Source organism: Choloepus didactylus, chromosome 3 (assembly GCF_015220235.1).
Source record: "Choloepus didactylus isolate mChoDid1 chromosome 3, mChoDid1.pri, whole genome shotgun sequence".
Classification (NCBI taxonomy): domain Eukaryota; kingdom Metazoa; phylum Chordata; class Mammalia; order Pilosa; family Megalonychidae; genus Choloepus; species Choloepus didactylus.
The window spans coordinates 7,489,766-7,517,513 of record NC_051309.1 but is presented as its reverse complement, the minus strand read 5'-3'; the positions used below and the strand labels follow the sequence as shown (position 1 = coordinate 7,517,513).

General features: G+C 46.5%; 1 protein-coding gene across 5 annotated transcripts in view; it reads left to right on the top strand.

Moving 5' to 3' along the window:
• EVC (EvC ciliary complex subunit 1) overlaps positions 1 to 27,748 on the top strand; it is an 82,857-nt gene that overhangs the window by 5,398 nt on the left and 49,711 nt on the right. For 3 of the 5 annotated variants that reach the window (XM_037829380.1, XM_037829376.1, XM_037829375.1), the window contains exons 3-8: positions 7,085 to 7,168; positions 8,353 to 8,648; positions 9,992 to 10,076; positions 16,965 to 17,060; positions 20,228 to 20,365; positions 24,571 to 24,729. In XM_037829380.1, coding sequence (XP_037685308.1) covers positions 7,085 to 7,168; positions 8,353 to 8,648; positions 9,992 to 10,076; positions 16,965 to 17,060; positions 20,228 to 20,365; positions 24,571 to 24,729 — 858 coding nt within the window. The remainder of the gene's footprint in view (positions 1 to 7,084; positions 7,169 to 8,352; positions 8,649 to 9,991; positions 10,077 to 16,964; positions 17,061 to 20,227; positions 20,366 to 24,570; positions 24,730 to 27,748) is intronic. The other 2 variants (XM_037829378.1, XM_037829377.1) reach the window with 1 other exon arrangement.

Here is a 27,748-nt window from a genome sequence, read left to right as displayed (position 1 = left end):
GATGCTTTGGAGATGGATCCACGTTGCTTGTATAAATATTTCACCCCTTCTGATTGCCCCATAGTATTCCATCGTGTGTGTGCACATACCTCGTTTTGCTTATCTGCTCACCGGTTAATGGGCATTTAGGTGATGGACTGGATTGTATCCAGTGTTTGGCTGTTATGAATACGGCTGCAATGAACATTTGTGTATAAGTCTGATTGTTTTCATTTCACACTTATGTACTTATTTATTTTTGTGAGCAGCTCTGTGGTTTTCTCAGTATATCTAGAATGAAAGTCCCATACTTCGTTGTACTCTTGTCAGCTCAATAGGAGCAGGCCCTTATCCATCTGCAAACTCGTTTCCTTCTAACTCTCCCTCTTGTTTACCAGGGGACACTGGCATCCTCTTTCGAAATGTCCCACTTTTTTCTCTTCTTAGAAACTTTAGATTTTCTGTCCCCACTTCTTGGGGCGCTCTTTCCCCAGCCCCAGGCTTCTCTCCCGTGGGGCCTCGCTGCCATAGCCCCTCCTGGGAGAGGCCTTCTCTGATCACCCTTCCTTTGGTTCTTTTATCATAGCCTGCCATTAGGTTGTTTATTTTTCTTCTTGGGATTTTTTTTACTTTTTATTTTGAAATGCTATCAGACTTTCAGGACAATTGCAAAAATAATAAAAGCTCCATACAGAGAACTGCAATATACCCCCACTCCCATTGTGTTCTCCGTTAGCTCTTTGAGCGATTGAGGACCATTTTTTTTAAAGTCTTTATCTGGTGTGTCCCAGGTCTGGCCATCCTCACGGAGGATTTCTAATGCTTTCATCTTTTCTTTTGCCTGGGTCATCGCTTCCTGTTTCTCTGTATGTTTTGTAACCTTTAGTTGAAATGCAGACATTTCAATATTTTAACTTGTTATCTCTGGAATTCAGACTCTGAGGTGTCTCTTCTTTAAGCTTGTATTCAGCTAATGTTGTAACAGAGCTTTCCTTGGAAAAAAAGAAAAGCTAACCAAAAAACAAAGAAAGAAACACAAACACCAATACCTTTTCCAGTCTTTGCTGATTGGCCTGTAGAAGGCTCTCCTCCAGGGCTTTCACCCCCTCTCCAGACCCTGGCTAGGCTGTGTGCCCCTCGCCCACTGCCTCTCGCCCGTGCTCCCTGTCTCTAGGTTTCTGTATCTGTCTCCATGTGTGTCTGTGTATGTGTTGGTGTACAACTGTCTGTGCATCCTTCTGTCCATCTCTCCCTTTTTGCATCTCTCTCCACGTGCATCTGTGTGTCTCTGTCTCTCTGTTTGTCTTTCTCTCCCTGCTTTCCCCCCTCCCCTATTCTTCGCTGACGCCTGCCCCCCTCCCTCAATACTGTTAAAACCCACACCTGGGACAGCTTTGGCTGCAATGAAAAGAACACGGGCTTTGGGATCTGGAGTCCTGGAACCCTGTCCCAGCTCTGCCACTTGCTTGCTGTGTGATGTTGGGTGAGAGACGCAGCCCTCTGAGCCTCTGCTTTCCCACCTTTCCGATGACACTGCTGATGCCAGCCGCCCATCGCCACCCAGGACGGAGCTACCCTGTGGGGACCTTCCTGCCACAGAATGGGGGAGTAGGCGCTCACAGGGTTTCCTGCCTAGGAATGTTTGCACTGTTAACTATTGAGCTACTCCTAGCAGATTCCCATTAGTGAGCTAATCATTGCCAAGCGTGAGTTAAAGATCTGCCTGTTCCAGTGACTGGCTTGCCGAGAGTCACTGCCTTCGGCAGTCTGAGTTTGTCAGTTCAATGTGGACAGGACTGTTGTTGGCTGGGGGAGTTGAGCTATAACTCTTTTGTCCTCTAATGAACAGAAAGTCAGGGTGTTTGTGGTTCATGCTGCACCTCAAATGAACTCTGTTTTGATAAAGAGCTCACTTTAGACAAAAACAAACGGAAAATTCCAGGAGGCTCTGAGGCATACGTATTCATCAGGGTTCTCTAGAGAAACAGAACTTGTCATGTATAGATAGAAAGATAGACATTTATTTTAAGGAATTGCCTCACGTGTTTGTGGGGACTGGCAAGTCTGAACTCTGTAGGGGAGGCTGGAGGCTGGAAATTCCTATGTGCATTGATAGTTGAAGTCTTGAGTTTGAAATCTGTCGGGGAGGCCAGCAGGCTAGAAACTCAGAGAGGAGTAGAATTTCTTCTTCCCAAAACCAGTTCTTTCTCTGAAGGCTTTCAACTGATTGCCTGGACCCCACCCCCATTATCAAGGATAATCTCCTTTACTTAAAGTCAGCTGAATTTAGATGCTAATTCCATCTACAAAACACCTCCCCAGTGATTTCTAGGCCAGGGTTTGACCAAACAACCAGACACCATAGCCCAGCCCAGTTGCATGAAATGCACCATCACAGTGTGCTCCCCTGCAGCCTCGTCCTCTTCATCCTGTTGTTTTCCTTTGGAGTAAGGAGGAGAAATGGATTCTTTATAGGTGCATTTCTGCATTTGCTGAGAAGAACGTCTTCACATCAGTGAGTGAAGTGGCTTTGCTTTCCCTACATTTATGCTTTAACCAATTTTCTGAATGATTGTGTTGCTTTAGCTGAAGAAGCTTTGCATTGTAAATTTGTGCTGCAACCAATTTTCTGAATAATTGTATTGCTTCGGTTGGGGAGATTATCAGAATTGGGGGGAAACCTGAGCTGCAGCATTGCTGTGAAAAAAGAAAGTGAGAACAGTGGATCCTGTGCAGGGAGCAGAATGCCACATACCCCGGGCTCCGAGTCCTCCATCTCCCTACAAGCCCCATGCCTGTCGGGGGCACCTGCCCTCGAGGAGCTTCCAGTCGGCAGATAGATGAGATGGAAACGGCAGCACGCTCGGAGGTTCTGCCCATGGCTTGGGATGGTGTTTTCGATGCCCACACCCAGACTCCCTGACTCCCACTGTCTTGGGCAGACGCCATCACCTGCATCCTTGGCTTATTAAAATCAGGCTCTTCACATGAAGTGCACATTTTTTAACGTGTCTCCCCTTTTGAAGACGGACTTCTGGAGAGCAGAGATCCTGCCTCCCTCCCGCTCTTCACCTCTTTGCTCTGTCCTTCCTTGTCACCTTAATCTGTAAGAAATTTAAAAACGCACCTTGCCTTCTGTTCTGGTTTGCTAATGCTGCCTTTTCCCAAAACACCAGAAGTGGATTGGCTTTTATGAAAGGGGATTTATTTGGTAACATAGGTACAGTCTTAAGGCCATAGTGTCCAAGGTAATGCGTCAGCAATCAGGTACCTTCACTGGAGGATGGCCAATGGCGTCCGGAAAACCTCTGTTAGCTGGGAAGGCACGTGGCTGGCGTCTGCTCCAAAGTTCTGGTTTCAAAATGGCTTTCTCCCAGGACGTTCCTCTCTCAGCTCCTGTGCATTCTTCAAAGTGTCCCTCTTGGCTGTAGGAAGCTCACTTCTTCTGTCTGAGCTTCTATGGTGTTCTAGTAAACTCATCAAGGCCCACGCTGAATGGACAAGGCCACACCTCTATGGAAATTATTCAGTCAGAGTCATCACCCACAGTTGGGTGGGGCACATCTCCATGGACACAACCTAATCCAAAGGTTCCAACTTAATCGTTACTCATGTGTCTACCCCTACAAGAATGCATTAAAGAATATGGCTTTTTCTGGGGGACATAATACATATAAACTGGTACACCTTCCTTTCTTGTTTTTGTACCTTTCCCTTGAGCAAAAACGTGTATCCACTTGAAAACGAGCCAGGGCTGGCCTGACAGGCAGGTGGCCTGTGAGGTCACGCCCATCCCCGTGCCTGCAAGGGCCCTGTGCCTGGGTGCCGGGCTCTGCACTTGCCATCTTAGAAGTCGTGGCAGTTGCTGAACTGGGGGCCACACATTTTCATTTGGCTCCAGGCCCCACAAATTTTGTAGCTGCTCCTGGATCAGCTTACTCCTGGAACCAGCCCTTTAAATCTTACTGCCATTCTTGGCTTTTTTTTTTTTGTACCCGTTTTCCAAAAAAGCTTCAAGGAGAAAGTGGGATGGGATGCTGGGGGGTGGAGGGCCCTGCTGTGTACCCTCAGAGCAGACGGAAGGCCGGCAGGGATTTTAGCCAGGCACTGGTGGGAACGGCACATTTAAGGGATCATTTGATTGCCTCGGGATAATAAATCGGAGGGTGTTAACCTCTGAGCCGGGGTCTGCGCCTCCAGAAAATGGGGATATAATGACAGTACCTGCCTCGCCAAGCTGCTGTGATGATTGAATTAGCAAGGGTGCAGTAAATGCCTAACTCGTGGTCGGAGCCGGTTAGGAGGCCACGGCAACCCGGAAGGGAAAAGACGGTGGTGGCTTACTCCAGGGTGATGGATTTTGGGCAGGTGAAATAGATGAAATGGTTGATTGGATGTGGCAGGTTGGGACGTGGGAGCCACAAAGTGCGGGTGTATCTGCCTTGTGTTCCTGGGGAATGGCAAAGCCAGGCACCGCAGCTCTCCTTACCACGGGGTCTTAGATGCGAATGCCCAATTCTTTCCTTGTCGCACGGCTGTTCCTCTCGTGCTTATTTGTGTCGTGTTGAAGGAGCCAGCCTGGTGTCAGTGAAGGAACATGGACTTTGGGACAAGGGACTCTCCAGCCACATCTTGGTTCTAGTGCCTGTTAGCTGTGGGGTCTTGGATACGTGGCTTTGCCTCTCAGGGCCTCATTTTCCTCATCTGAGAAATGGACACAGTAACCTCTGTGTTGCAGGGTACTTGGAAGCTTAAGGAGGTGGCAACTGTTGGTGTCTTCCCCCATTCTTGTCATCTGTGCTGGTTTGAATGTATTGTGTCCCCCAAATGCCATTGTCTTTGTAGTTTTGTGGGGCAGACGTTTTGGTGATGGTTGGATTTGCTTGGAATGTGCCCCACCCAGCTGTGGGTAATGATTCTGATGAGCTGTTCCCATGGAGGTGTGGCCCCGCCCATTCAGGGTGGGCCTTGATCAGTGGAGCCATATAAATGAGCTGACTCAAAGAGAGGGAACTGTGTGCAGGTGGGAGTGATGTTTTGAAGAGGAGCAAGCTTGCTAGAGAGGAACGTCCTGGGAGAAAGCCATTTTGAATCCAGAACTTTGGAGAAGATGCCAGCCACGTGCCTTCCCAGCTAACAGAGGTTTTCCAGACACCATTGGCCATCCTCCAGTGAAGGTACCCGATTGCTGATGTGTTACCTTGGACACTTTATGGCCTTAAGACTGTAACTGTGTAGCCAAATAAACCCCCTTTTTATAAAAGCCAATCCATCTCTGGTGTTTTGCATTCCACAGCATTATCAAACTAGAACATCATCTAAATCTTATTGAGCCAGTAATAAAGCATAGGCAGGGGTGATAAGATAAGCTCTCCCGCACAGAGCTCTGCCCAGAAGAGCTTCAAGGGGAAGCTCGCTCTGGAGAGGTATACAGGCCACATTCCCAGCTCAGTATGTTGCTGTTTCAATGCCCCAAATTGAGAAGAAGCAATAAATCCCTCTGCACTCCCTATGATAGTGTATCTTATTCCAAGGGGAATTTGGCAATTGACAAGCAATAATTTGCTGTGGAGCACTTCCTTCAAGATTCAGTTGAAAAGTGTTGAAAGAGACTTAGATGCAATTTTCGTCTGTCAGCCTGTTTCAAATTATTGGTCTGAAATGCCTGCCCGCCTTTAGTCACTTGCTGGTTGTTTCATGAGCATTTCTCCAGCACTGATTTTGCAGAGTGAATGGGTAACCTTAAGAGTAGAGAGATGCAGAAAGGATGTCTGCCTGCAGGGCAGGTCATAAAGAAATCCATCCAGGTACAGTCAGGGAAGCCTGTTCAGAGGAGGTGACTGCTGAACAGAGTCTGAGAACAGCTCATAGCTCAGTTTCTCATCTGTTCTAGCAGTGCAGCTGGATGCTTTATCTCTGTGCTCCTTGGAGGCAGGTACCATGCCTCTTTAATATCTGGGAAGGCTGAGGCTCAAAGATGTTGAAAGACTTGCCCAAACACTTCTTTTCATTTAAAGATGTAATCCAAATTCCACTTATGTATTGCCACATCTAAGTGTTTCAGTCCCAGATAGTGTTAAAACTCTTTTGTGTGTTTTTTCTTTCTTCCTAAAGATGGTTCACAAGGCTTAGGAAGTCTCTTGTTAATTTATGTCTTGTTATGCAAATTCTTATTTCTCCCACAGCTGAAAAATTAGAATTTTATATCAAATGTGCCATGATATCATCTGTCTGTCTGTCCATCCACCCACCCATTCACCCACCCATTCATCCACTCATCCATTCATCCACCCATCCATTCACCCACACATCCATTCATCCACACATCCATTCACCCACCCATCTACCCATCCATCTATCCATCCATCCGTTCATCAGTCTGTCTACTCATCCATGTATCTACCCACCTGCCCATCCATCCATCCATCTGCCCTCCATCCATTCATCTATCCATCCATCCATCCATCCATTCACCCACCCATCCATTCACCCATCCATCTATCCATCCATCCATTCGTCAATCTGTCTACTCATCCATGTATCTCCCCACCTGCCCATCCATCCATCCATCTACTCTCCATCCATTCATCTGTCCATCCATCCATCCTTCCATCCACCCATCCATTCATCCACCCATCCATTCACCCACCCATCTATTCACCCACCCTTCCATTCACCCACCCATCTACCCATCCATCCATCCATCCATCCGTTCATCAATCTGTCTACTCATCCATGTATCTACCCACCTGCCCATCCATCCATCCATCTACCCCTCCATCCATTCATCCATCCATCCATCCATCCATCCACCCACCCACCCATCCATCCATCCATCTACCCACTCACCCACCCTTCCATCCATCCATCTAACCACCCATCCATCCATCCATCCAAACACCCTCCATCCATCCAACCATCCAACCACCCAACCATCCATCCATCCTTCAGGCAAGTGAACACATATTGGATTCTAAATGTATCTGTGGAGGGTCCTACTCGAGACCACCGTTGCAGCTGGTGTGTTGCGTTTTGCAAACACTTGGTGGTTTAGCCTTCATTTTACAGAAAGCATCCCATGCCATTTGTTCTCTTTCCTTCCCAGGAATGCGAGCCGCCTTTTAACAGCAATGTCACAGCATTTGCACTGAAGGCAAAAGTCATCTATCCCATCAATCAAAAATTCCGGGTGAGAGTTCTAGGCTTGTTTTAGAAATGCAATCATTATCACATAATTAAGTGAAAATTTGGAGGGAAAGAGGTTAAATGTGCAATCTATGGCATGTCATTTTAATAGGGATAATTTTGAGGCTTTGTAATGGAGCGAAAGTTTGGAGTTAATCCATTTTATAGCAGCATTATCAGGGAAGGGGGGTGTGCCCACATTATATCAAGGTGGGTGTAGGGGTGGATGAAGGAGCCCAAGTTCCCAGCCAGGGACATTATTTATTTGCGTATCGGCACACGCTTCTGAGCAGCCCAGGGTGCGGGCGCTGTGGTGAGCCCTGGGGAGATCCAGCAGTCAGAAAATATTGTTCTTCCTCTGGGGGCCCCCACACGGTCTGGGCAGATCTGAACACGCAGGAGATTTCGGGACTGCCTGTGAGAACAGGCAAGATGCAAATGTCCGGGGGCCTGTGGAGCTCGGGTGGGCTGGGCCTGGGCCTCAGGAAAGGCTCCAGAATCTGGGCTGGGAGGATGCTTCACCCCAGCATTCAATGAGGGTAGGGCATTTCGGGCAGGGGGACCAGAGTCTGGAAAGGCCCAGAAGGACAAAATGGCGAGAAGAGTCCGTCAGCTCCGTATGCCTTAGACATGTGTATCAGGGAACAGCAGGAGCTGAGGCTGGTCAGAGGACTCTTGTTGAGCTCCTGGCTGTGCCAGGCACCAGCCTTTTACCTCACATGGTCTCAGCTGTGCCTGGGGCTTGAGTTCCTTGTTAAGGGGCTTTGAGCCTATCCCGAGGACGGTGGGGGCCACCTTGAAGGCCTGGGGGCAGCAGGTGACACTGCTTCTCTGGAGGTGGAGGAGAGCTAGGAAGGCCAAGGGGTCCAGGTGGACAGAGCAGCCCAGGGGTCCAAGACAGCAGCACAGAGGGGTGGGCAGGGCGGTGGGCAGCTAGTGGAGGAGGCCAGAGTTGGCAGCTGGGTGTAGGGGGCAGGTGGGCCATCAAGGAACTGAGCCAGGTTGATAGCTTAGGGGTAGGAGCACAAGAGCAGAGGTGCTGGCCTCTGGGGGCAGGTGAGGGGGCAAGTGAGCGGCAGTAAGGGTCCCTGAGGCATGTCCATAGCAAAAGCCCCACCCAGGTCCGTTTACAGTCTGCTCCTCCTTGAGTGCCACCAGCATGTACCTCTGACATAATTCCTGAAACAGAATCGTGGCCTCCTTCGTTGTACCCCACGAAGTCACAGTGCCGTTTCTGTCCTGCCGCCCCAGCCTCTGGCCGACGGATCCTCCAACCCATCCCTGCATGAGAACCTACAGCAGCCCGTCCTGCCGAACCAGCCGGCGGAGGCCTCCCCATGCAGCAGCCTGGGGAGCCTGAGCCAGGCCGAGAAGGGCGACTGCAGCTCCTCGTCCAGCATTCACTCGGCCACCAGCGACAACAGGTTCCTCAGCCGCGCCTTCGTCCAGGTGAACACCTTCCCCCAGGTGCTCACCTGTGACAGGTAAGAGGGCGGCTGAAGGGAGCGAGTGGCCTCCAGTCCCTCTGAGTGGGCCAGTGGGTGGAATCATTGCACAGATGAGGAAATAGAGGTCCAGAGGGGTTACACGACAGCCTTGGACACACAGCAACCGGACACAGGAGCCCTTGGGGGGGACATCAGGGGAGGCTTGTTCAGTCACTGATGTGACCTGTGCATCGCATAGCAGCAGGTAGCACTGATTAAGTGCCTGCTGTTTACTGGGCAGAGTGCTAAGCACTTTACAGGGATTACCTCATGAGCTCAAGGACAAGGTCCGTTTTATTGCTGCATCCCTATTGCCCAGTGGGAGCCAGGGCTGAGTCAGGAATAATTATTCATTCATTCATTCACTCATTCACTCATTCATTCCTCCTAAAAAGCCTGTGAGGTAGGTACTATTATTTTCCAAAGAGTAAACTAAGACTCAAAGAGGCTAAGTGGCTTTCCCAAGGTCACACAGCGAGTGAGTGATGGAACCAGTTTCGACCCCACGACCTTATCTTCAAAGCCCGCACTCTAAATCACCAAACTCCCCAGCCCAAAGCAGGGCTCCACGTGCAGTAGGTGCTCAAGAAACACAGTCTTGGCACACTCCCGCATCAGTGCTCAGCAAGTGCAGCAAGTCCAGGGCCCTGGGTGAGAGGAGCCAGGGCTCGGCCATGGCCCAGGGCTGTGGCGAGAATGGGCTCAGAGCCTTGAGCTTGGCGTTGACCCCGAAGAAGGCGGGGAGGCCCTTGATGGACAGGAGCCCCCCTGGGCAGGGCAGGCTGGCTGGGAAGGGCTGGGCATCACCACCTGCACCTGAGGGCTGCTGCCATTCAGGTGGGAGTGGAGTCATTTGACATGCAGGGGAAATAGAGCCCAGGCCCTTTCTTTACCCTCTGACACTTACCTGTCTCTGTGTGTGATCCCTCTGCCCTCTATTTCCTGAGTCAGTTTCCTCATCTGCAAAATGGAGATGAGAATGTCCCCACCCCAGCACCGGGGGTGCTGTGACGACAGGCATGAAAATGCTCAAAGGAGGAAATACGCCTTTTCATTTCTCTCACCTTCCCTCTCTTCCTTATTCTGTTGTTACTGTCACAGCAGCCATGCCTCTGACCCTAAGGGGTATTCAGGTTATTACTGGGTATCAACCAGCTCACTGGATTCTTTTTTATAAACCTGGGGCAGCTGCTAGGAAGATCAGCAGGCTGTGGAATTTAAAATCTGGAGTCACAGTGTCCAGTGGCTTGTACTGGGGAGGGACATGGTCATGTTCTCCAGCCTGCTTCCTCATTTCAAATACTCCAAAAACCCCTTTCTGTTCTCTTTTTATTTTTCAGTGTAGACATTAACTTGTGCATCTATAACCTCCACTTAAAAGATCTGCTGCGTTTGGACACAGCACTGAGGCAGGAAAAGCACATGGTAGGTGGAGGGGTTTGTTTTCTCTCCTTCTGGTGGGGGTGCTACTGGGGGACGAGGCTGTTGGTGCACTAGCCCTAGAGACCCTCGAGAGAGGGGCGTCCGTGACAACCACGGGGAAGGAAGAATGGCGTGAGATATCCAAGCACAAGATGGAGGAGAGGTCTGTGACCCAAGCAGTGGCACTTAAAAGGCAAGTGGAGCCCATCTCCTGAAGGAGACAGAGGAAAACAATACCTGAAAGAGAGTAGTATTTTTAGAGGAATGGTAATAGTGATTGGATTAGTTTCCCAGGTCTGCCGTAACTAATAACTACATAATTGGGGGCATACAACAACAGAAAGGTATTCTCTCACAGTTCTGGAGGCTGGAAGTCCAAAATCACAGTGTCAGCAGGGCCACTCACCCTCTGGAGTGTCCGGGGGCAGCTCCTTCCTTGTCCTTTTCAGCTGCTGGTGGTGCCAGGTGTCCTTGGCTGGTGGCAGCTTCACTCCCTCTCTGCCCCCGTCTTCACGTGGCTGCCTTCTGTTCTGTATCTCTACCTCAAATCTCCCTCTCCTTTCTCTTAAAAGGATACCTGTTATTGGATTTGGGGCTCACCCTAAGTCCAGAATGCTCTCATTTCAGGGTCCTTAAATGCACTGGCAAAGACCCTATTTCCAAATAAGGTCACGTTTACTGATACCGGGGGTTATTCACATGTACCGGGGTCAGGTCTTGGATGTATATTTTTGGGGAGACACAAGTCAGCCCATGACAGTGATGATAGTATTACTGAGTGCTAACATTATCCAGTGCTTATGATGTACCAGGCCTGGGAGGGGGTGTTGTTATGCAGATTACATTTAAACCTCATCAGTACGCATGAGGTGGGTGCCATTTCAGTCTCTACTTTGCAGATGAGGAAACTGAGTCATAGAATGAAGGGCTTGCCCAAGGTCATAAAGCTGTATCTGGAGAGCCAAGATGGGATGTTTAGTCACTTTTTATAGGCTTGCATTCTCTGATTGAATTAAGATAAATCAGAGCCCATGGACATTAGAAAACCAAGATTAGTCCCTGCCAGGGCAGCACCATCCCCTGTACAATCAGCACTCGCTCTGAGCCATGAGATACCAGAGTTCTACGTAGGTTCAGAATCCCTGGTGGGCTTGGCAGCCATCAGGACTACAGAGAGTGCTTTGGAAGGAGACAGAGAGGGAGGTAGACGGAGGAAAGAGTGACAGTGAAATAGAAGCAGAGGCAAAGATAGTCAGATACACCCACAGGGCAACCATGTCAGAAGCTGGAGAATTAAAAGAAATGTGGGAACTTCTGGTCAACCAAATTAGTGGCAGGAGACATTGCAGGGTGCCCCCCCCCCCCCCAAAATTTTTGAACTACTAGCAAAAACAGATTAAACCATCTTCCTCAAAACTCCAGGTAACGGTTAAAGGGTTACAGTAAATAGTCAAGGGCTGAATCAACAAATGCAGCCTATAAAATAATAGGCAAAACTTATGGTCCCCTCACTAGCCCCTCCTCGACCCCCTCCCCAGCACAGTGTGGAGCCAGCCTGCACTCCCGTTGAGGGTCCATGGCCCTGTTCCAGAAGGAGCGGAGTGACCCCTATGTGTATACAGGGGTACCTGTATGTCAGGGCCGATCTGTCAGATGGAAGACTGAACCAGGAAATCTGTCTCAGGTTCACCTTTCCACAATTTGTCCTGAAGGCAGAGAAGCAGCTTGCAGACAGCTCAAGCAGTGCAAGAAATAGTTAAGTCAGAGTCGTCTGGGGCAAGGGACTCCCTGCATCAAGTCACAGAGCACCCAGGAGGGGGCGCAAATTTATTTCAAAGGGAGTAGAGGGGGCATTCCCATTCCTGTAAACTGTAGGGGGGAGTTCCTAAGGCCATGAGCAAGTACAAACCCAGGAAAAGAGGCAGGCACCATGGCCCCGCACAGGCTCAGATAGGGCAGAGAGGCCCCAGCCAAATTGATCTTCTTGGAAGGAGGGCTAAGCTCTGAAGGACACCACCAGCCAAAGTCAGGACAATTTGCAAAGATTATGAAAGGTGCCTTTTGCTTTGATTTCTTTGTTATGATTTACTCCTGGCACCCAAGAAAATCTCTGTTATATCACTAGCTGGATACAAACTTAAGGAATAGACAGCTCAGAGACTAAATCCCATGGTTAACACTTTCAAATATTAAAACATACAGCATGCAACAAAAAATTACAAGAAAAACAAAGAAATGAAATGATGGTTCATCCAAACGAGCAAGATAAAAATCCAGAAACCATCAATGAAGGGGGCCAGGCTTTGGACAGACCAGGAAAAGACTTTGAAAAAAAATGTCCTCAATATGTTTAAGGACATAAAAGAAAGCATACTGAAAAGACTAAAGCATAAGAGGAAAACAATGAATGAACAATATGGGAATCTCTTTGAGAGATTGGAGCTGAAATACTGGAGTTGGAGACCACAATAACTGAAATGGAAACTTCTCTAGAGGGTTTTTATCCTTTGAAGCAGATTGAAGCTGGCAGAAGAATGAATCAGTGACCTTGAAGACAGGACAATGGAAATGATTCAGGTTGGGGAGCAGGCAGAAAAAACAATGAACAGCATGAACAGAGATGAAGAGACCTGTGGTACACCATCGGGCATTCCAATGTGAGCATTATGGGAGACCCAGAAGAGAAGAAAGAGAGAAAGGGGTGGAAGGAATATTCAAAGAAATAATGGCAGAAAACTTGCCAAATTTAACAAAAGACATTAATATACATTCAAGAAGTACAACAAACCCAAAACAGGATAAACTCAAAGAGAGCAACACCGGGATATGTAGTAATCAAAGTGCACAATGCCAATGACAAGGAGAAAGTTCTGAAAGCTGCAAGAGCAAAGCAACGAGTTATATACAAGGGAATCCCGGTAAGATTAAGTGACAATTTCTGATCAGAAACCACAGAAGCAAGAAAGCAGTGGAACAAAATATTTGAAGTGATGAAAGAAAACAATTGCCAGCCAAGAGTTTTATATCCAGCAAGACTTTCTTGCAAAAATAAGGGAGAGATTAAGACATTTCCAGGTAAACAAAAGCTGGGGGAGTTTTTCATCCCCAGGCTTGCCGTACAAGCATTGCTAAAGGAAGTTCTTGAGACTGAAAGGAAAGGACACTAGACAGTGGGTCACAGCAAAATAAAGGAAAAAGACTTCGGGTAAAGGTAACCATATGGGTGATTATAATTTCTAGTACATTTGAATATTTTTTGGCATATAACGCCACTTTTTACTTCTTACGTTACTAAAATTCAAAGGCATGAGAAGTAATGATAAATCTCTGGTTTTGGACATATACACATATCTTGTATAAAGATAATTTATAGCAAGTACAAAAAAAAGGTGGGGGATATGGGGGGCTATAGGAACAGTGTAAGTGAAATCTATTGAATTCAACTTTGTATCAAATCAAGTATGATTGTTAAAGATTTACGATCTGGAGTTTTAGCCCCATGGTAACCACAAAGAAAATATATGAAAAATATGTTCAGAAAGAAATGAGAAGGGACTCAAAGTGGTGCAGTACAAAAATCAAACAAATATGAAAGTAGACATTAATGGAAGAATTGAGTGTCAAAAGAGTATATGACTTACAAAGACAAAATACCAAATGGCAGAAGAAAGTCCTACATTATTGGTAGTTACTACGAAGGTCAGTGGATAAAACTCTCCAGTCAGAAGCCAAAGATTAGCAGAATGGATGAAAAACGCATGACCCAACTGTACGCTGTTTACAGGGAACTCAAACTCAAAGACACAAGTAGGTTCAAAGTGAAATGATGGAAAAATGTGTACTACACAAATAGCATCCCAAAGAGAGCTTAGGTAGCAATACGAATATCAGATCAACAGACTTTAAGTAAAAATCTGTTACAAGAGTCAAAAAAGTCACTTTACACTGATAAAGGAATCAATTCAAGAAGATGACATAACAATTATAAATATGTATGGACCTAATGGCAGAGCCCCAAAATAGATGAAACAAATATTGACAAAGGGAAAAATAACATATTAGGAGTCTTTAAGACACCACTTTTATCAATGGTTAGAACATCTAGACAGAGGATTAATAAGGAGATAGAAGACTTGAAGGACACTCTAAACAAACCAGACTTAACAGACATACATAGAACACCTTGCCCGACAGCAGCAGGATACACCTTCATCTTCAGTGCACGTGGATCATTCCCCAGGATAGACCATATCTTAGGTCAGAAAAGAAAACTCAATATATTCAAAGATACTGAAATCATACCATGTGTCTTCTCCAATCACAGTGAAATGAAGGTAGAATCAGTGACACAGGTGGAAATGGAAAATTCACAAATACATGTAAATTAAACAGCATCCTCGAAAGCAATGAATAAGATTAAAGAAGAAATCACAAGGGGAGTTAGGAAATATCTTGAGGCAAATGAAAATTAAAACATATTACCAAAACTTATGAGATACAATAAAGGCAGTGCTGAGAGAGAGATTTATAGCTCTAAATACTTGCATTAAAAGAGAAGAAGGATCTTGAATCAGAGACCTAATCTCACGACTGGAATATCCAGAGAAAGAAGGGCAAACTAAACCCAAAGAAAGCAGAATGAAGGAAATAACAAAGAGTGAAGTGGAGATAAATGAGATACAGAATGAAAAAACAACAGAGAGAATCACAAAACAAAAAGGTGGTTCTTTGAAAAGATCAGTAAAATTGGGAAATCTTTAGCTAGACAGACAACAAAAGAGAGAAGACAGAAATAACTAAAATAATAAATGAAATGGGGACATAGCTACCAACCCCACAGAAATAAAAAGGATCATAAGAGGATACTATAAACAACTGTACCCCAACAAATTAAATAATCTAGATGAAATGGACAAATTCCTAGAAACACACAAACTACCTATTCTGACTAAAGAAGAAATAGAAGATCTCAACAGACCAATAACTAGTAAAGTGATTGAATCAGTAATCAAAAACCTTACAAGAAAGAAAAGCACAGGACCAGTGGCTTTACAGGTGAATTTTTCCAAACATTCCAAGAATTATCACCAATCCTGCTCAAACTCTTCCAAAAACTTAGATATGGGAATACTCCCTAATTGAGGCCAACATCAACCTATACCAAAGCCACATGAAGATGTCGCAGGAAAATTACAGACCAGTATCTCTTATGAACAGGTGCAAAAATCCTCAACAACATACTGGCAAACAGAATCCAACAGCACATTGAAAGAATTATGCACCATGATTAAGTGAGATTTACCCCATAAATCAAGGGGGTTTCAACATAAGAAAATCAATGATGGAATAAACTTCAGTAACAGAACAAAGGAAAAACAATCACATGAAAATCAAGTAGACCTGGAAAGGCATTTTGCAAAATCTAACACTCCTGATAAAGGCACTTAGAAAACTGGTAATAGAAGGAAACTTCCTCAACATGATGAAGAGCATGTGTGTAAAACCCACCGCTGACATCATACTCAATGGTGAACGACTGAAAACTTACCCTTTAAGATCAGGAATGAGACAAGGATGCCCACTGTCACCAGTGTTGCTCAACATTGTCCTGAAAGTTCTAGCCAGAGCAATTAGGCAAGAAAAGTAAATGAAAGACATCCACATTGGAAAGAAAGACATAAAACTTGCAGTATTTGCAAATGACATGATCCAATATCCAGACAATCTTGAAAAATCCACGACAAAGCTACTAGAACTAATTCAGAAAAGTGGCAGGGTAAAAGATCAATACGCAAAAATCAGTAGTGTTTCTATACACTAACAGTGGACCATCTGAAGAGGAAATTTTAAAAATCCCATTTACAATAGAAAGTAAAAGAATGAAATAGTTAACAATGCATGGAAAAGCCATGATCCAATTAAAAAATGAGCAAAAGACGTAAACAGGTAGTTCACTAAAAGAACATACAGATGGCTAGTAAACCTATGAAAGGAGCATTAACCATTACAGAAATGCAGATGAAAACCTCAGTGTGACATCACTGCGCACCTATCAGAATGACTAAAATAAACAATAGTGACAAAACCGTATGTTGGTTGCTTGTGGGAATGTAAAGTGGTGTGACCACTCTGGGAGACAGTTTGGTACTTTCTTTAAAAACTAAACATGAAATTACCAGAAGACCCAGCAATTGCATTCCTGGCCATTTATCCCGGAGAAATGGAAACTATATGGTCATGCAAAAAGCTATATATGAACATAGCTTTATTCATAATAATCAAAACCTGGAAACAACCCAGATGTCCTCCTGCAGGCAAATTATCAAACTAACTGTGAAAACAGCATCCTCTGGACTCTCCTGGGTGCCCTCTTTATAGGAGGGCTCTTCTTGGTTTAGGGGACGTTTCTTTCGAGACAGGAGGCTGTAGTGGATGACTTTGTACATCTCAGTACTGTGCAACCATCTCTCTGATTCTTCCCAAGAGGAAGCTCCTCACTTTGCTTTTTATATTTTCTTGACTCCTATGAAAATAGGGAACATAAGGGGCCTTGCACAAAGTGGGCACCTAATAAATATTTGTTGAATTAATGAACATAGAAGAAGTGAAGCATTCCTTAGAGCTTGTGAAAACGCAATCCATTGTAAGCCACCGTGGCATGATTTATAATCTGAGGTCTTTTCCTATAGCTAAAAGTATATGTGTACATTGTTGGGTGGATGGGTGGATGGATGGATAGATAGGTCGATGGATATAGAGATAGAGATAGATGGAGGCGGGGGAAGGATGGTAGGAGGAGGGGGAGAGAAAAGGCAGGAGACAGGAAACAGCAACCTCATTTGCAGAAGAATTGTCACTTTTCTCTTATTATGTTTACTTTTTGGGCAATAGATGTTTATTCAGATTTTTAAAATGTGCCTCGCTGACCTTCCAAAAAAGAAGTCTGATGATGAATTATACCAGAAGATTCTTGCAAAACAAGAAAATGTGAGTATGCCTTCAACGTATCTTTCAACCTAAGTTCAAGGTAACTTAAAAAGTAGTTTGTTACAATATATAAAACCTATAATATTATAAGAAAGTACTTTGCTTTCATATGTAAAATAGTTTATTACAGGGTACAATTTCTGATACAATATAATGATATATAAAATTATGTGTATAAATAGGAAAATAGTCATGCATATTATTAGAATTTGGGAAATATTGAAAGCAGAACAGAGAGAAGAATGTCATGTCCACTACTCAAGAAACGGCTACTGTTTTCTTCTCGTATTTGAGGTATTTTTAAATATGTAGTTTGTTTATTGGTTGTCATTGTTTATATTACTTTGTATCCTCTTTTCAGTCTTTTATACAAACTTTGCATTGTTTCATGTGCAGCACAAAGAGGCAGGAGTTGGAGTCAGACTGGTAGAGAGTGGTCTGTCTTTTACAAGAATCGTATTTCTTCCTTCATGAAACAAGGATAATAATCTCTGACCTACAGAATAGCAGAAAGGATAAGAGAAAATGGGCACAAAGCCCTTAGCAAAGTAATACTTAGACCCTAAATACATGATAGCTGCCATCTTCCTCACTACCACCACCATCATCTTTCACCATCCTTATCATCGTCATTGTCATCATCATATTTGTCAGTGCATCAGGGTTCTCCAGAGAAACAGAACCAAGTGTGTATGTGTGTATGTGCATGTGTGTACTTACATATATACACACACTTTACACACACACATTTGTATAAGGAGATTGATTTTAAGGAATTGGCTCATGTGCTTATGGGGGCCCACAAGTCCCAAATTTGTAGGTTAGGCCAGCAGGCTGGAAACTGAGCCTGGATATAGAGATAGAGATAGATAGATGGAGGCGGGGGAAGGATGGTAGTTGATGGTAGTTGATGCTGTCTTGAGGCGGAATTTCTTCTTCTCTGGGAAACCTCAATTTTTGTACTTAAGGCCAGGCCTTCAACTGATTGGATGAGGCCCATCCACATTATCGAGAGTGAGCTCTTTTACTTAGAATCAACTGATGGTTGATGTTAATCACATCTACGAAATACCTTCACACCGTCATCTAGACTAATATCAGACAAGACACCTGGGTGCCATAGGCTAGCCAAGTTGACACATAAAATTAACCGTCACAGTCATCATCTATAGCATGGCCATATTATGATTTTTTTATACCAGTATCACTACCACTGCTACTATCATCATCTTCATCATCGTCATCTTTGACACCATCTTCATCACCATCACCACCACCACCACCAACTCTGTCATCTTTATCATTCTCAGTCTACCATCATCACCATCATCATCTTTGGCCTCCTCTTTTCATTACTGCTACCATCTCCATCTTTATCATCATCTCCATCGTTCTCATCATTCTCATTGCCATGACATCACCACCATCATCATCATCCTCGTCATCAGCCCCACCTCTACCCTCATGTCCATTATCATCATTGCCATTGCCTTCTTCCTTATTACCACCACCATGAAATGCAGGGGGTGGGTGGTAATGTTTCTTCCCCACTCCTCTGGTTTCCATGGGGAGTGGTTACTCACTGTATTCCAGGGGAGGAGGCAGCACATCATCATCTTCATCATCTTTTGGCATCATCCTCTGTACTGCCACTGCTGTGATCATCATCATCAGGCAATGCACACAGTGCTTTACCTATGTTATTTCATTTAATCTTTACAACAGCCAGGTGACCGGGCATTATTTTGATGTTTTTTTGTTGTTGTTGTTTGTTTGTTTTATAGTTGAGGAAACTGAAGCTCAATGAGTTTAAATGACTTTCCAATCATAAAATTAATGGTGATGGCAATAATATTCATAATTACACCAGTACTAATGAAACAATAGAGCATGTCATAATTGAAAAAAATGAGAGTTTGGGCATCTGAAGATCGAGGATCAACTCCCACCTCTACCACTCATGGAACTGTTTGACCCTACTTATAATAATGATTACTATTTATCAAGGTCTCCTGGCCAAATGCTTTAAATGTATAATTTCATTTAAAGCTCACAACAGCCCTACAGCTTCTAGCACAGAAGAGGACAAGAAGTGCTCAGAAATGACAGCTGCTCTTTGGAAAGAAGCAGCATGATGTGTGTGGTGGGAAGAAGGGGAGTCTGCGGTCAGACGGGCCCCAGTGATGACATAGCCCTGCCACTTCCTACCTGGGAGGCTTTGGACAGAGTCCCTAACTTCCCACATGTGAGGTTTCTCATCCGGAACAGAGCCATGATTTCTCTCTTGCATAAGGAGCAGAAATCATACATGGCTGCTACTTAGGGACCCACACCTGTGTTGGTTGCATGTCAGTGAACACCTCTGGAGAAAATAGAACTGCCTTCCACACTCCATGCTGGCGTTTGAAGGGCTCCATGCCTAGGGCGCCCCCATTTCTTTCTCGAGTTCTGAATCAAGCAGGAGACAAAGAGCCAGGCAGTTGGAGATAGAGCCGTCAGCTTTATTGTTCATAGAGACCAGCTTGGAGGATACGCCATTCATGTACAATCATGGCTTCTAAATACCAAATCCTTGAATTAGCTAAATCCCTGACCAGTGGCTGACAAAACTAGACCACCTCGGGCCTCCCCACAGAGAAGTGGGGCCTTCACTTCCCAGCTTGCAGTGGGCTGAGGCCACACCAGAACAATGGCTGCCTCCATCGTCCATCTGCAAGAGGAAGAGGCGGGGCGGGCTGAGCCTCAGTGCTCACTTCCTGCCCTGGAACCCATCAATCAAACACATATCACTTCCTCCCCTGGGGTGTATTGAGTAATTCTTCCCCATGGAAACCAGTGTGGGGAAATAACGTTCCCTCCCAACTCTGCAAATGTCATGACATTTTCCACAACTCCATAAGGACTGAAAGATATGGTTTCAATTGTTTCTAAAATATGCCCCCTCCCTTTTTTAAATCAAAACAAAATAATCCATTATTCTTGAGACTCTATATTAAATGAGAAAATCGATTTCTGTCATCACATCTTAAGTAGAATAATGCCTAGAGCATTTAAATGTGGTTAAAAGTACTTTGTGATAATGTGGTAAAGGATAAACATCTCTCTTCCTAAAATGTAAAATGCAATTAGATATTTTTATGTTGTTTATTTGCCTGATTTTTTTTCAGGATTTGGAGGAATTAGAAAAGGAACTTCAGTCCAAACTCTCAAACACGGAAATGTTGGGCGCTGGCGACTCGGAATACATCACACTGGCAGATGTGGAAAGGAAGGAGAGAGAGTTCTCCGAGCAGCTGATAGACAATGTACGTGGTGGATTTTCTTTCCCACACGAGAGCCGTGGTTTCTGGGAGGGTTAAGTTGGTTAGATTAAAGAGATGATACATAGAAGTGTGTTTAATACTTGATTTCCCTATCATGTTCCACCCTGGAGGCTGGAATCCAGTTTCAGAAGTTAAGTGCTAGAGAAGGTGTAATTAAGGAGCAAAGATTGATTACAGAGGGAGTTTTTAATGAATTCCTCACATTTAAATTTTAAATTGATCTCTTTATCATTCAAAGCAAAGCTTGCCATAACCCTCCATGCCATTACTGCCCTGTGGGAGAGAGCCGATATCTGGCTGCCGGCTTCTAAAACTCCAGGCGTGGGTATTAAAAACCTGTTTTGAATTCTGGAGGGGATGGCTTCCTCAAAATACCTCTTTTATTTCTTTTGGGTTCCAGTGCTCCCAGTCAGTTTCTCCCTGTTCGTATAATATTTATTAATAAACTAGTATTTCCTCGGCACCCACTCTGTCCCAGGCACTGGGCCGGGCACTGGGGATGCAAAATTAGCTTAGACGTGGGCCTGCCCAGGAGATGCTGACTGCCAGCCTGACGGGAGGCCGACAAGCGAGCAGGCGATGTCCCTGTGGGGTCGCAGGTGCTGAGGCAGCTGTAAGCAGGGGGGAGGGAGGAGTTCATTGGAGGAGGGGTTAAGAAGATCTCCCTAGAAGAAAGAGCCACCAAGAGGCTGGTTGGAAGAAATGTGGCTGCTGACCAGTGGGTGAGCAGAGAAGGGACTCAGGAATGGCCAGGGAACAGGTAGACTACACAAGATAAAACCAAGAGATCTAGCCTGAGAGTTTTCATCTCCTGCCAAGGAGGTTGTGCTCGGCTTGAGGCTGTGGGAGCTCGAGGCAGGGAACCACTCGGTCCAGTTTCTGCTTTAGAAGGACCGCTCGAGCTGCTGCGTGGTCAATGGTTAAGAGCTGCTGGGCTCGTCCAGCAAGAAACTCGGTAAGGCAATTGCAGTTGGGATGGAGAGGTAAGAAAGGTGTGAGAACTGATACGGTGATATGTAGTGAGGTGGGGGGAGGGGGGAAAGAGGGGAGTGTGGGGGCTCAATTCTATGAAACCAGGATCCCAGAGGGAGATGGAAGTTGGGAGGGGAGATAGTGGGCTGTGGCTTGGACGTCTTGTGATGGAGATGCCTGTGGATGGGGGCCCTTTCCTAGAGGTCAGGTAGGAAGATGTGGAGAGCAAGGATGGCCCTGAAACCAAGGGAGGGGATGGAATGGCTAAGGGAGGGCACCTCAGCTTCCTAGGGTGGCTGTGTCAAAGCACCCCAAGCTGGGTGGCTTCAAGCAACAGAAATTTATTCTTCCACTGTTCTGGATGCAAGAGGCCCGAAATTAAGGTGTCGACAGGACACCCTCTGAAGTCTGTAGGGAAGAATCTGTTCTGTGCCTCTTTCCTCGCTTCAGGTGGTGGCTGGCAATCCTTGGGGTTCCTTGGCTGGTAGCTGCTTCCCTCCAGTGTCTGCCCCTGTCTTCTCATGGCCTCTTTCCTCTGTGCCTTGTCTGACTCTTACCTTCTCCAAAGGATACCACTGAGATTGGATGAGGGGCCTGCCCTGTGCCAGTATGAGCTCACCCTAATTTAGCTAATCCCATCTGCAATGACCCTATCACCAACTGATGTCACATTCAGAGCCACCAGGGTTAGGACCTCAGCATATCTTTTGGGGACACCCAACTCAACCCGTAAGAGGGGGTCCTTAGGCTGGGGTTCCTTAGCCTGCAGATTCCTACAGCTATATGGAAAGCCTTGTCCATGCCTGCATTTTTTAGGGACAGAGTTCATCATTTTCATAAGATTCTCTTGGCACCCTCCAAAAGTGGACACATCTTTGGCCTGGGAGTGTGTGCAGAAGGGGGAGAGAAAGGAGCCTTGTGCCAACCTTGGATCCCACCCATGTTTATGAAGCCAGAGGAGGACCAGGATGAGAAAGCAGAGGGTGACTGTATCAGACTTTCCAGAACCAGGAGAAAATTATGTCGTGGGAGATGTCTTAGTTCCTAGGACTTCACAACAAAGTACCACAAACCAAATGACTTAAAAGGATGGAAATTTATTGCCTCCATTTTGGAGGCTAAAAATCCATAATCAAGATGTTGGCAGGGCCACGCTTGCTCCAAAACCTGAAAGGAAGAATCCTTCCTCACCTCTTACAGCTTCTGGTGTTTGCCAGCCGTCCTCAGCATCCCTTGGCTTGTGGTGGCAGCACTTTAACTTCCACCTGCATCATCCCATGGCTTCTGCTCTCCGTATCTGTCTGGGTCTCCTCTTCCCTTCTTATAAGGCCACCAGTCATATGGGATTAGGCTCCACCACCCTCCAATATGGCTTCCTCTTCCAAGACCCTGTTTCCAAATAAGATCACATTCACAGGACTGAGGATTTGGAATTGAACCATATATATGGGGGGGGGGGGTATAATTTGACCCCTAACCCGAGGGAATCAAGAGTAGGCAGAGTAGAGGGAGCATCCTGGCCTCTGGGCCTGCAAGAGAAGAGGCAAAGCTGGTTAACACAGGACTGTGTTTTGGGTTCATGGGAGCTTGTGGTTGAGAATCTGCTTCCTCTCACAGCAGTTGGAAAGCAGGGCATCTGCTGTGAAAGGGGCAGGAGGGGGCGGGTGGCATCACTGCTGGCGGGGATGGGGGGAGGAGTCAGCCAGCAGCAGATGAAGGGTGGAAGGGTGTACTGAGCTGTGCGGGGTCCCCTGATCCGGGGGCCCGCGTTTTGAGAGGTGCCGGTTCACGGGGTGCGGGCTGCTTCTGGCAGTGCCCAGCCCCTGGGAGGTGGGTGGTCAGATGACTTAGTGTTTAAGATTCAGCAGAAGTGTCATTTTTCTGTAGCCATAGTCACAAGATCGACAGGGGCTTTGGTGCCATTAACCACCCCCACCCCATGCCCTGTCCAGCAAAGAGCCTTGTCCATTTCAGCATCGGTAAGGCAGACGCACGATGGAGGCAAGCATAGGCTTGGCAGTTTGTGGACCTGAATCAAATCCTGTCTTCAAAGAGTAACTTGTTATGCAATTTAGGGTCTCACAGCTTTATTGAGTGATTCATGAATCTGGCAGCTTCCCATTTGGAAAGTAGAAGGGCCCTCTGTCAAGGGAATGGAGAGGGGAAGCTTATATAGGGCAAATGGAGAAGCAAGCAAAGAAATGTTCTGACTGGCCAACATGGTTTCCATTTTACATGGGGGTGTCTTACAAAGTGGGGGGCAGGTAGAGAGATTAAATCTCTCTCTTCTGGACTGAAACTGTTTATCACCTGGTGTTTTTTACCTGCTGTCCTGTGGGGGTGCATTCCATTGTTCCCTTTGCTTTGAAAGCCCCTGCAGGTCAATCATTCTTATTTTGGGGGAAACCCTTTCTCTCAGAGTGGTCCCTCCTGGCAGCGCGCAGTGCTGGCGGCCACTGAATTTTACTCAACAACTGCCTCTGCCTCTTGTAAACTCCTTGGCCTTTGACAAGTTCCCTGACTCTCCTGAGCCTGTTTCTGCATCCTCCCAATACACATCTTACTTGCAAATAAAATTTGTGAAGTGCAGAGCCTGGCACAGAACCTGCAGGCCATGCAGATAAGGCCTAATGATTCCTGGCATCCTTGTCCCCGGAGCTCCGAGAGGCAGCCGTCACCAAGCAAGCCCTAGCATTCTAAGCCACTTGGTGATTTCCAGCTCTGCTCTCGGACAAAAGGGGATTAAAAAGGAAAAAACATTTTAAAGCAAAATGTTTCCATGGTCAGTGTCACCTCTGTAATATTTTTCTTTTGTACTTTTAGGGTAATCACTGATTTTTAAGTGGTAATTTTTGCATTTATTTCCAGAACATGTTTACTCCCTTTTGAAGACCCCAAAGCTTGCAGGAGCACACTGACCCATTCCGTGCTTCCTCACGTAGTATTCTAAGCTAGGTGAATTATCCACCTTCTTTCCTCATCAGCAGGACATTGGTGTTGGCTAAAAAGCCATCTCGAAACTGACGGATACCTACAACGGCATGAAGGAAACTCGGTAGAGTGTGATTATTGCCAAGATTAACTGGCTTCAAATTGTTTAGCATCTCCCTTTGCGATAAGGAACAAATTTTAATTCCCAAGTACAGAACCGTATGGTTGTCTTACTTAAGTTTCTCCTCCACCCTTACCTCGGGATTCTCCTTCTCATTTCACAGATGGAAGCTTTCTGGAAACAGATGGAAAACATCCAGCACTTTCTTGTGGACCAATTTAAGTTTTCCAGCTCCAAAGCCCGACAGCTCATGATGAATGTAATGGAAAGAATGATTGCAGCCGAAGGGCTGTTGCACGAGTCTCAGGATTTGCAGGCTCTGGTAATGCCGGAAGGGATGGGGAGGGATCAGGAAGATATTTAAACAGGAGATGTGGGATCCCGAGGCTTGAAGAGCTTTAGGGAGCATTTACTCAAACACCTTCATGTTGCAGAGAGGAAGAGAGAGCCCCAGAAGAAAAGCAGTGAATTTATCCAGCCTCCATTCCTTTATCCCAGAAGGCCAATGTTACTGGAGTGTAGAGCATCCTTCTCAAATCTGGCTGCATGTTGGAATTTTCTGGGGGGCTCTGAAAAATATCCACGCTTGGGTGCCAGCTGGGTCCCACCCTGGAGATTCTGTCTGAGTCAGCTGGGAGTGCAGCCAGAGCATATTTTAGAGCCCCCAGGTGATGACAGTGACCAGCCAAGGGTGACAGCCACTGGGATAGGTGATTGCTTTGCTCTCCTAACTGGACTGCCATGTGTCACCTGGGGGGCTTCTAAAATATACCTGTGCCCAGGCCTCATCTCAGAGATGCCACTCATATTTGCCTGGAGTAGAACCCCTGGCACCCCTGGCTTCCACAGATGGTTCTGATGTGCGCCCAGAGCTCAACCCACTTGTGTAAATCCTGCCTCTGGCTTTTGAACCTAATCTCAGCCACTTGAAGCTGTGTGATTCTGAACAAGTTACTTAACCTCTCTGAGCTTCAGTTACCCTATGTATAAAATAGCAGCCCTAAGAGTCAAACAGACAGGGAATTACCCTCCTATGTACTCTGCACCCACTTTCCCTTCCTCTGAGCTTTTTGAAGACAATTACATTTCACAACTGGGCCCCAGCCCCTGTATAGCCACCTCCAAAACCTGCAGTGCCCACCCTGCCCTCGGCACAGGAGCTTAGCCCCTCAGCCCCTGCTCCTTCTCTGCACCACGGGCCTCCCCAAACCGCTCTGCCCTTCAGGGTGTGATCCGAGGACCCTCAGCCTTGGCGGCACCTGGGGCTGGATAGAGCTCCAGACTTGGGCACCCGCCCACATGTACCCTGACTCAGAATCTCCAGGTTCAGCAAATCCCCAGGGAATTCGTATGCACACTGTTGTTTGAAAGTTTTATATATTTGTTCTCATCATAGACATGCATGGTCTCCTTTTCCTCCCCAACACTGCTGAGAAGATATTTTATTGCAGTTAACAGATAAGGAGCCAGCTCAGTGCCCAGTGATGCCACCGATCCTGGGCCCCAGCCCTCCTGGTGTGCAGCCCAGGCCCCTTTGAGTTGTATTTTGAGTCGATAAGGTACATGGCTTGTATTAATGCTCATCAGAGTGGAAAGACCTTCCCCCCCTCCTTTTTTTTTCTTTCAGCAGATTGATGTAGGGAAAGAAAATATACCCTTAGAATGCATTTTCTTTACAGAGTGTTAACCAATAACTTCCAAATAGGATGAAGGGAAGGGATTATCTAGGCAGCATTTATTGAGCACCTACTGTGTGCAGAACTTTGTTATGAAAACAGTATCACAGAGGTCAAGGATCGACTCCAGGTGGAGGGCTGAGTTTATGCCCTGCTTTTGTCCCTTATTAGCTACATGATCTTGGGCAGATTTTTTAACCTCTGTGACTCAGTTTCATCATGTGTAAAATGGGAATTGTAAAAGCACCTGTCCACCAGCGAGGCTGAGTGTGTAAGTGAGTCAATGTATGGGAATGTCCTGGAGCAGAGCCGGGCCAGTTATTAGAATCCTGCAGGACACCTGTCAGTGGGAAAAACAGAAACAAAACATTGTACTGAGGCTGCCGAAGGCTGCAGTGTAGGTGTCTGCAGAAGAGGGACGGCTTAGCTCTGCCTGTGCTGCACAGACAGAAGGAGAGAACAGGGCTCCAGTATCTCAAAATACCTTGCTGATAAACTCCAGAAGAGTTTAAAGCCTTGGGCTGGCATCTGCACATTTCTGGCTTGGAAAGTCAGACCTGGAACATGTCCTGTAACATCACTGAATACCAAAACTGCAAGAGCCCTTGAAGGGACTCTAGACGTCATCAGAATCAAGCTTTTGATGTACAAGTCAAAACAGAGGTCAGAAGACCCAGGGACTTGCTCTGGGTAATTATGAAGACAGCTTCCATTTATGGAGCGCTTGCTGAGTTCCGGCTATTATTTTAAGTGCTTTACATATTTTCTTTAATCCTCCCAGTGTCCCTGTAAATTAGGTGTCATTGTTAGCCCCCTTTTACAGCTGAGGAAACTGAGGCTTAGCAAGAAGAAGTTGTAAGCCCCAGGTAATGCTGGGGCACCTACAAGGGGTGGATCCGGCACTTTTAAAGATCCAGCTGCCTCAGAGCCCCCACCTTCTCCCAGGCCCCTCTGCACCAGCTCCCACCACCGTCCACTGCTGGCTTAGTTGGCTCTGTCGCCGCATTCCCCAGACCCTCCATTACCGTCCTCCCATCAAGTCCGGATGGAGCCCTCTCTCATGTTCCCCAGCCCCGCACCCTCCTCCCTGGCCCCACCTCCATGCTCCCATGGACCACTGCCACGACTGAGCTGCGTGGGCCGCCCTGGATTCTAAATTTCCTTCCCTGAGAGGTGGCTGCAGCTGAGACGGTTTGTGTACACATCTGCCCCCTCCACCCTACCTGGGCCTCTCAGTCCCGTTTCTGGTGGGAGACGGGCAGCCGAGCCCCTTCCCACACCTGCGCCCGCACCTGGCACTTAGCATTATCCTGTGGCGCCCTCTAGTGGTCGCCGTCCCGGCTTGTTTGATTGGCACCGTTAACTTGGGCAAGCTGAGTGGCATTCCTGGATAAGCCCGGCATTCCCGTCTGTAACTGGGGCTCATTCTCCTTGCCCCGTTTACATGCTGTTCAAACACAAACCAGTGCAGCCCAGAAAATAAGGAGCACCCCAAGGCCAGTGCTAGGCATTGGGAGCTCAGTGACCAGGGTGACCCCTGCCCCGGGCTCTCGTTCCAGCCAGGACAAGGCGTGGGGGCAGTGGGGCACAGAGATGGGGACCAGGGGGGCTGGGGGAGATGAGAGAAGGCTCCATACAGGTAGATGGGAGGACGGTGATGGAGGG